This window comes from Vigna umbellata, chromosome 1 (assembly GCF_029865625.1).
Source record: "Vigna umbellata cultivar VRB3 chromosome 1, Vumbellata_1.0, whole genome shotgun sequence".
Taxonomy (NCBI): Eukaryota; Viridiplantae; Streptophyta; class Magnoliopsida; order Fabales; family Fabaceae; genus Vigna; species Vigna umbellata.
The window spans coordinates 65,077,764-65,087,449 of NC_142165.1; the positions used below are offsets into that span (position 1 = coordinate 65,077,764).

At 34.0% G+C, this 9,686-nt stretch overlaps 1 protein-coding gene across 1 annotated transcript; it reads right to left on the reverse strand.

Annotated features, from left to right (window-relative positions):
- Positions 1-2,667: 2,667 nt before the first annotated feature.
- LOC124846152 (REF/SRPP-like protein At1g67360) lies at positions 2,668-4,432 on the reverse strand. Its single transcript, XM_047323363.2, has 3 exons — positions 4,227-4,432; positions 3,912-4,145; positions 2,668-3,339 (listed from the first exon to the last, which is right to left on the reverse strand). Exons 1-3 carry the CDS (start codon positions 4,242-4,244, stop codon positions 2,899-2,901), a joined length of 693 nt encoding a protein of 230 aa, XP_047179319.1. The 5' UTR covers positions 4,245-4,432; the 3' UTR covers positions 2,668-2,898.
- Positions 4,433-9,686: the final 5,254 nt, after the last annotated feature.

The window sequence follows — 9,686 nt, forward strand, 5'->3', positions numbered from 1 at the left end:
CCCAACCAACACAACTGGACTAGAGTAAGAGTTGGAGTTGTTCTAGATAATACCCGATTGTAGGTATCACTGGATGAGGCCATCAATGATGTCTTTCTGCTGCTTAGCATATCTATAAGGTCGCTTATTTACTGTATTGGTTCCTTGAACAAGAGGAATGTAATGATCATGAACAACTCTTTTAGGAGAGAGTGTGAATGGTTCTTGAAACACATCATCAAAGTCCAGCAGCAACCTCTCAATGCTATCAAGGATATTGGTGGATTCTACATGATTTGATAAGGAGTGTAATAAAGTACATTCACCCTTATCACACATTTGTATAATTGAGATGTGGACTCCTAAGGAAATAGTATTATGTAGCCTTTGTTTTCTAATGGTCTTAAGCCCTAGATTTGTTGTACCCCTCAAAACATGTCTCCTCCATGCACCGTAAATTCCATGGGTAAATTTTCAAAGTTTCACGTGATATCCCCTAAGGTAATCAACCATTCTATACCAAGAACCATGTCACAACATCCTAATGGTAACAACAACAGATCTGATTTGAAGGGTGCATTATGTAATATCCAAGAAAAGCTTTTAACCATGTTGTTAATCTGGACCTTAGCACCATCTGCCACTGCGACACTCAAAGGGTCCATGCTTACAATCTTGCATCCTAGTTTCTTGGCTATGTGAACATCCAAGAAATTATGAGTACTCCCGTTATCAATGGGGATATGTAGAGGTTTCTTTTTGAAAAGACCCTTGACTCTCATAGTTTTGAAGCTAGCAACTCATGTCAATGCGTTAACTGAAATTAATGGTTCTTCCCCCTTGTTTTCCTCTATTTCCACTAGAGGTGTGGTGTCTTCATCTGAAATAGTGTCGTCTTCTAATTCCAGGACGTGAATATGGAGTTTCTTGTGGGTTAGACTATGGACGGGTGTGGACGGTTCATCATAGAAATAGCACAGACCTTTGGCCCTTCTTTCATTCATATAAGCAGGGGTTAAATTCCGCGATAGGGTTTTTGGTTGAGGATCTTCCGCATGTTGGGTGGGGTTAGGCAACAAAGGTGGTTTGAGTTGCTTGTGGAATGACTTTGCTTGCGAAGTGGTGTTGCTAGAAGATTCATACATTTTGGCTAGCGAGAAGGCTTTCATCACAGAAGTAGGCTGAAACATATGAACCACCATCTGGACATCTTGCTCCAACCCGCTTAGAAAGCAACTTAATTGATAGGCCTCCGAGAGTTCTACTTGCTACACTATTCGATCAAAGGCGTCAGGGTAATCTTGGACAAAATTCTTTTGACGCAACCTCATCAAATCAGCCATAGGATCCTCGCATACCTCCCCGAATCTATCAATCAAGATCCTAGTGTAAGTCTCCCAAGAAGGAAGATTGAATAACCCTATATTCTTGACATATGTGTTGTGCCATTGTAGAGCTTTTCCTTTAAAATGGATGACTGCCAAGCGGACCTTGTAATCGTGCGGTGTACCATCAACCGAGAAGAACGTTTCACATTGAATTAACCATTGTTTCACACCATCCCCATTGAAGCGAGTATTGAGTGGTGGCTCAGATCAGACCAACATACATCAATGATAGAAGCCTAAACAATCATAACGGCTTACATCTCTTCCATATACTATAACACAAATTGCCTTTGTAGTGAGTGATGTCTTGGCATAATGGAGTAGCCTTACCAACAAATTGTAAAGCATCGACCGATATGATGGTAATATAGATCTTAACAAACACATGGATGTATAAGTCACATAGATCAACCTTTATATTATAAAAAAAAAGTCACCTTCTATTGACTTATTCAATTGGATTCCATGACTAAAAGCATATTTATAAAAATTTCATTAAAATTTCATGACTAAAAGTATATTTATAAAAAATAATAAAATATTTATTAAATTTAGAAAATTTATTATTATTAATAATTTAGTTTTATTTTATTTAGTAAAATAATTATTATTAATTTAATTTATATATTATTATTTAATTAATATTATAATACTTTTATATTATTATTAGTTAAACGGATGTGTCACATCCGTTATGTTTTTTTTTTTTTAGTTTTTAGGTTACGGATGTGGTCATATCCGTTGACGGATATCAACATCCGTTAAAAGTGAAACGGATGTTAACATCTATTGAAGGCGAAATTGAAAGGACAAATTAGATATGGGGTGTAGGGGGAATTTGGTGGTGGTGGAAGGAGCAACACTCTTTGACCAAACACTAGACAAATAATTATGAGTAAGAAAAAGCCCCAACCAAACAACTTCAAGTCAGTGAACATTTACCACAACCATTCACACAATCATAATCACGTGATGTTTTTTATTTAAGACTGGATTATAATAATTATATTCATTTTTTTTTAATTTTGAAACTAAAATATATCAAAGTTAAATTTTAATTTTGAATTAAAATTTCAAAATTAAAAATATATTTATAAAAAAATAATAAAATATTTCTTAAATCAAGAAAATTTATTATTTTTTATTTTTTAAAATAATGTTAAAAGTATTATAAATTATTAATTTTTCATTCAATAAATGCTATTGAAATAAATATTAGGTTGAGATTCTTCCGAGTTCTAATAGTGAGTTAACAAACACTCAATTCGCCCAAAACCACTACTAGACAGATAATTATGAGTAAGAAAAGGGCCGAACGAAACGACTTGAAATTAGTGAACATTTACCGCCGCAACCATTCACATAATAACATAATGTTTTCTACTTGGGATTGGTTAACATACACTCTCACATTCTCAACCATTTCTTACACTTCCATTCACACCCACATTGCCCTCAAACTCGAACAGACACTAGTCAGAACCAGATTTTATAAAGAAAATAGCTACAGTAGTGGTATTTCTTTTATTACTCAAGAAGAATCCTCTCCTTCAAAACCTGCTTCATCTTCATTCACATTGCCTCCCCCCTGCTTAAACGCCTTGGCTATGTCATCAATTGGAATCAGAGGCAAATACCCTAACACACCACCACCCTTTTTACCCATTCCCTTCACCACATTGTTGTACTTTTCTGACCAGTGTGCAGCAGTGGGAACTGCTATTTCTGCCACTGCATGGAATGATGGATAGTGGTTGAGACCACCCCACAATTTCACCGAACCAAACACCACAATTTTCTTTGACTCTCTGGCAACATATTGTGCTGCTCCTCGTGCCCCACCAGATTGAGCCTCACTCACTACTTTTTCAGCCTTGTTTGTCATTTCCTGGACCAAACAATTCGCTTGGCTTGCAACTTCCTTAACCAGAGAAGGTGCATGCTCATCGAATTTGTGGGTTGCTTCATCCACCTGCAACATTCATGAAGCAATTTGTTCACCCAAAAATTGATTGCTTAGCTAATGTAGTGTATTTCCCAATTCATTAAAATATCAGCAGTGGAATTTCAACTACGTTCATACAATGACATACAAAATTCAAATAAATTCAATTCATTTTTATGTACTCACGGACCATAGCAATCAAACAAGAGAATTTAAGAAATAGAACTATACATGAAAATCAAATTGCATGATAGGATCAGAGTATTTCAGGGGTAAGAATGAAAAGCAAAAATTTCTGGTGTATGCATGTACTGATAATAGGTTCCCTGTAACATAGGAACAAAAGGGTGTTATTCGTGCGGGTGTTCCTATGGTATTCATAAGAGTGTTTTTGCCACGATTTACAAGGCAATTTTCACCAATTGAAATAGATCTTGATCCGAAAACAAAAGACAAATATAGTCAGAAAAAGAAATTCACCCTTACAGAAAGAGGACAAATTATTTACAAAAGCTTTTCCTGATTTGGTTGAAGTGTACATCAACAGCATAACAAATCACAGAAACAACCAAAATAAAAGAAAAAAAGGAGAGAGAAACCTTATTGTCCACAAAAAGGAGAAGACGGTTTGGGACACCCTTAAATTTGTGGTAGACAGGACCCAGAACAGTAGTTACTGTATCTTCGACGGTTCCAACAGCAGATCTCAAGGGTCCTGAATTTTGCTTCGCGAAGTGGTAGAGTTTCGAAACACACACAAAGCCTTTAATGGCCGCAATCTTAACAAACCCAAGATGTTTCAGTCCTTCGTGGCCCTTGTTCTCCACATCCCTCTGCACAAACAACATATGTGTGTGATCTCTGCAAAAAAGATTCAGAAATTGGGAAGGAAAAGAAGGGAGAATATTGCAAACCTTTGTGGTGGTGGCCATTGTTTTCTCTGCCTTGGAACTTGGAGGTTAGTTGCTGCTGAAATATAACAGCACTGTCACTGGAGCCTTGAATTATAGATTCAAATGGGAATCACATGGAATTGCATTAACCTAATTAAATCAAATAATTAAATTATTCTATGGTATTTGATTCCGTATTAACCTCGAAGTATTAAAATAGAACATAGATACTACCTCGAAATATTAAAGCAGTACGTAGATATTACTAAATCATATATATTATACACTATATAATCTTACGTCTGGATAATGATATAGTATATCCAGGAGAATCAGGTCTGGTTACTTTTGTTTCTTACACAGTGTAGAACAAACTCAGCAAATATTAAGCTGAAGATTTTAAATAAATTATTAATTTTCTTACAAGGTTATTGAATGAATTTGGTATTGTAATATTTAATTTTAAGGTTGTGTTTAATATTCTAATAGATGTAATTTGGAAGGAAATAAATCCGTTTGCATCTAAACAATTAGGTTAAAATTGTATCACTTGATATTATTATTATTATATAAGAAAAAATATGGAAATGAGTTGTTGAAAGGAATATATCTTTTACCGTACATATTTTACTACATGGGTTCTAATGGTAATGTCGAAGTATTAACGTCTTGAAACTAAAATCCATATGAGCAAAAAATAGTAATATGGGAGTTAACAGAATTGAATGATTCTTCTCAAATAAGGCCTTTGGAGATCCGTAAAAGCGACTAAGTTAAAAAAAAGAAATAGTTTGGTTTCTTAGTTGTACTCCTCACGCTTCATTGAAGTGGTTGAATTGATTTCATTCTGAATTTGATTCCGATATATGTGATCATCACATTACTTTTTTTGTTCTCAAAAACTTGAGTATGATTTGTGATCATCATATTACTTTTTGTTCTCAAAAACTTGAGTATGGAGTACCGGACATGCTCTATAAGGAGAGAGTTGAACAAAATTCTAACGAATTTTTTCTTTCAAATTGCTAGATTATTTAGCTCATACCATCTAACAATACAAAACAAAACAATAAATTTATACTGATTAATATATGTTTCGGTTGAAAGGATCCAAGGTCGGTCGTCATTCCTTTCTCCACTCTGCTTCATGTGTTCATATCTGCGTTCCACTCCGATCCTCTACCTTCCTGCTTTACTCTGTATCCTAAATGTTTTTGCTTCACCAAGATATTTGCTACCGACTGGTGGATGACCTGCAGAAAACACTTTGGCGCTCAAGCCAGATATGTTTCTCAAGAAGGTCTATATATGATTATCGAAAAAGTGTCACATTAATCTCGTATTTATAGGCTTCATAACAATCAAGTCAATTAACTATCCATTAATACAGTATATTTTTAGGCGATATAACCTGTTAATTACTCATTAATATCGTATATTCGTATTTGATATGGTCATTAAGCTTATTAATTAGCCATTAATGCTTTCCACCTTACTTATAGATTGTGTTATCGCATAGCCGATCGGTACATACTATTAAGTAGAATATATAATCTTGTCCTTAATGTTGTCAAATTAATACTATTTAATTATAAAAATTTTATTGTTAAGAAAATAGTCAAAATATTAGTAACTAAAGATAACTAAAAATTGTCTAAATTGATTTTTAACAAATTAATTCTTACAAAACTTATATTAAAAAATTAAGAAAATATAATACAAATAATAAAAAAAGTAAATAAAATAAATGTATAAAACGTCTACTTTTTTAGATAACTGAATGTGTCATTTTCTCTGTTTTTCTTAGAGTAAGTTCTCGTTCATGAACGTGTCCCCTAATGAATTACATATGCATAGCTGGGCCTTTTCAAAGGCATTCCAAATTTTTTTGTAACCATTCCACATTCATCCTACCGTTAATAAGTTTATGTAGTTTTATCAGTTGACTCATGGATCCGATATTGGTTTGTTGTCCCGGTGTAATGCCTATCATAGTCCTCTTTTCATTATATACATATCATCCTTCAAAAACTTTAACAAAATGTTATTTAAGTTAAAGTTTTGTCCTTAGGATCCGAGTAATGAGGTTTTCTTTTATTCCATTCGTGTTCCTCTTTTTCCTTTTTACTGGCATTAATACCAAAAGTTCGGGTCTAGGGTGTTACAATCCCTTTGTCGAGGATAAAGTGGACATTGGATTGTTTTTACATATTTAGGAACATTCAAAAAAATACAAGAATTGTCAAGTCATGCAGTGATATGGAACATGTTTAGATATAAATAAAACCAATAACTAAACAAAAACAATTAAGAAATGGAACTAAAAGATTAAAATTAAAAGAGAGAAAATTTATGATTTAAAGACATGTTACTTGGAAGGATCCAGGATAAATGTTAAGGAGGATCGCCACTTGTTCTTCACAAGATAAGACCCGAATTTAGACTAAGAGACAAAATTATATCTCAAAGAAGTAATGCAATTGAATGCAAAACACTCTTTATATAAAAATTTAAAGGTGTTCAAGGTGTATGTACAAAGGAGACCTTAGGTTGCTTATATACTACTAGGAGATGAAGTAGGTGGAGAAATCTAAAGGATATGAGACTTAGAGGCGTACAAGTCTTGACAACAACTCTCAAGGTTGTTTTAAGTCCCACCACATCTCTTAATTCTACAACCTCCTAAGAGTATATAAGCTACCTAACTAGTCTAAAGATTAAAACTAAAACTATACATGAGATAACTTGCAATACAAGTGACTAAAAGGAGAAGACACTTATTTATTCTTCTTTCTTTTAAGTCCAAGCTATGTAAAGTACAACATTGCTTACACCTTAAAGAAAAGAAGAATATATAAGCTTCTTTAAACCCAAACTAAGAGAAAGAAACTAGAAAGCAAAAAAAGAGCCCAAGAAAAACCTAGGATATTCTTTTTATGCTTCTTGTCACTCTTTTGAAGTAACTAAACAACACTAGAAGTGGGGGAGGGGGGGGGGGGGGGGGGGGTTGAATAGTGTCTTGAAAAACTATTCGCCAAAAGGTAGATTAACAACTTTTTTAATGACTAAACAATTTACACAAGTTGTCAAACGCTTAAAATAAAGTGTTTTCAATCGTTTGGTAAATCGATGTGTTTAGTGACAGAAGCTTTTATAAACCATTGTGTTAATGATCAACTGTAGAGTGTGTAGGTAAAACATTTTACAAAGCTGAAGCTTTAAACACCCAGTTATTTTATATTGGTTCACTATGTAGAGCTACGTCTAGTTCTCCTCTAAGACTTCTTAGAGGGTTCCACTATAATTTTCAACAAGATTACAACTTAGTATTCGCACCACTCCTAATATCACCTAGTCAATCCAGTAAACCCCGTTACTCTGACTAAAACCGAGTACCACCCGTTCCTAGTTGTGCAGTATTATTCACCACTCCTAGTATCCCTAGACAATCCTAGCATGTTTGTGATACACTGTCTAGTTGAGTTTCACCCACTTATGGTTTTCATTAGACAAACCCATTTAGTTACCGTTTAACCCCCACTGAGTTAAGCATTATGATGGAGGTTTCTTTGATGATGCTCCTTCAACTAGAGATGCTCTCCAAGGTGTGTTCATGAAACTCTTCAAAAGATGGACTCCATGTGAGATGATGAAGGTTGCAGAAGCTATCAAAGATGAAGAGATGTTGTTGTTGGTGTTGGATGGTCTTGGTAGAAGTCCTTCTAGGAGGTGAGGCCAACCATGAAGGAGAAGGTAAGAAGAAGTCTAGATAAAAAAATTTCTTAGAATGAGAACTAAGGAGAAGGAGACTTGCAAGTTTGGCAAAGTAATTATACATTCAAAATAGTTCTTAATTTTACACAATGGTTAACTCTCCTTTTATAAGTGCAAGAGTAGGCTAAAGTTCCATGAACTAAAAAGGACCTAGAACCTTCCTATGGCAAGGGGGAGGAATTAGAGCCTTCCCCCCTAACTAACATCCAAATACAATGTCTAAGAGCCTCCCTTTGATGTTGACATGTTTCCAAAGGGTTTCAAGACCCATTTCAAGAGAATTTGGGCGTTAATCCTCTAGGACATGTCATATTGGTGTGCTACTTTACTCCTTAAGCTACTGAACTCCTAATTCAACGCTAAACAAAATATTTTGGCCAAATAAAAGGCCTAAGAAATTATTTTACATATATACAAAAATATTTAAGATAAAAGAAGAAGACAAAAACTATGATCCTCTTGAAGCTCTGTCTTCTTGACCATGGTTGTGAAAGGTATAATGTATTCTAAGGCTTGAAGGAAGACAAGAGTAAGTGTGAAAGTCCTTCTTCTACTTCTCATCCTCTGACCTTAGCTTAAGTTGATGCTCCTTGGATGAATATCTATTTAGTTCCCTAAATGGGTTTCCATCACATTAATGATTTGTATACTCTTCAGAATGTGTAATCAATTAGATCACTTACAAGTCGTTAGACGATTACTCTCACAAAGAGGATGTGTTTACAATACAATTCAACTTGACAAACTTTTAGAATTTGCAAGAACTGGTATCGCGCAGCGGAATGTTTAAAAGTGTGTAATTGAACACAAAACCAAGAGGGGAGGGGTGAATTGGTTCTATTAAAATTTTTGTTTTCCCTTTTAAAATTTCCTTCAAATAAATTAAAGTAAGGAGATTAAGGAATAGAGAAAATCACACAGATGACTTTTATACTGGTTCGAATCAGAAGATTCTACATCTAGTTGTTAATCACTTTAAAAATAAGTGATTAAGTTTTCACTAAAATCAGTTTGATGTTACAAGATGTATAAAGTACAAAACAGAATAGAAAACACCTTCCTTCGACACACAAAGAAATGAAGAACAACTTGAAAAACTTGGTAGAGAACCGCTTTCATGTTAGACACACTAAGACAAGCTTCTCCTTCTTCAAGAACTTCCTAAAGCAATCACTTAAACCTAGAGCTTCCTCAAAACCAATTTTGTACTCTATAATAGTTTAGGTAACCTTTTCAAGGTTGTGGAAACTTCTATTTATAGGTCAGGGGTCAGAAAATGAAAAGACAGCTCCCAATTGCCAGTAATAATCGATTATCAAAAGTGATAATCGATTATTTTTTGTCGATATAAGGTTTTGAAAAAGATGATAATCGATTATCCTTAGTGATAATCAATTATTGTCGAGCCCTGGACAATTATAGCTTTTAGTGTTAATTGATTATCCTTAGTGATAATCGAGTATTGCACAATTGAAGCCTTTTTTAAATCTACTTATGATAATTGATTATCCCTCGTGATAATTGATTATTGCCGAGAGAAAACTATATTAAAGATTAAGTTACATGATATTTAAATGCTTACAATTGAAAGGCAATTCCTAATACAAATGAATTTACAATTAGTGCTTTAACAATGTATGTAGATGTTCCTTCAAGTCTTCAAGTGCATCAGTATCAAAATCTCTTCAAAGCATCAATGCTTCTTAT

Bases quoted from the DNA above. Each gene is read 5' to 3' on its own strand.
- LOC124846152 (XM_047323363.2), bottom strand. The intron at 3,340-3,911 runs GTTTCTCTCTCC...TGAATGTTGCAG, and splicing joins TCCTTTTTGTGGACAATAAG to GTGGATGAAGCAACCCACAA.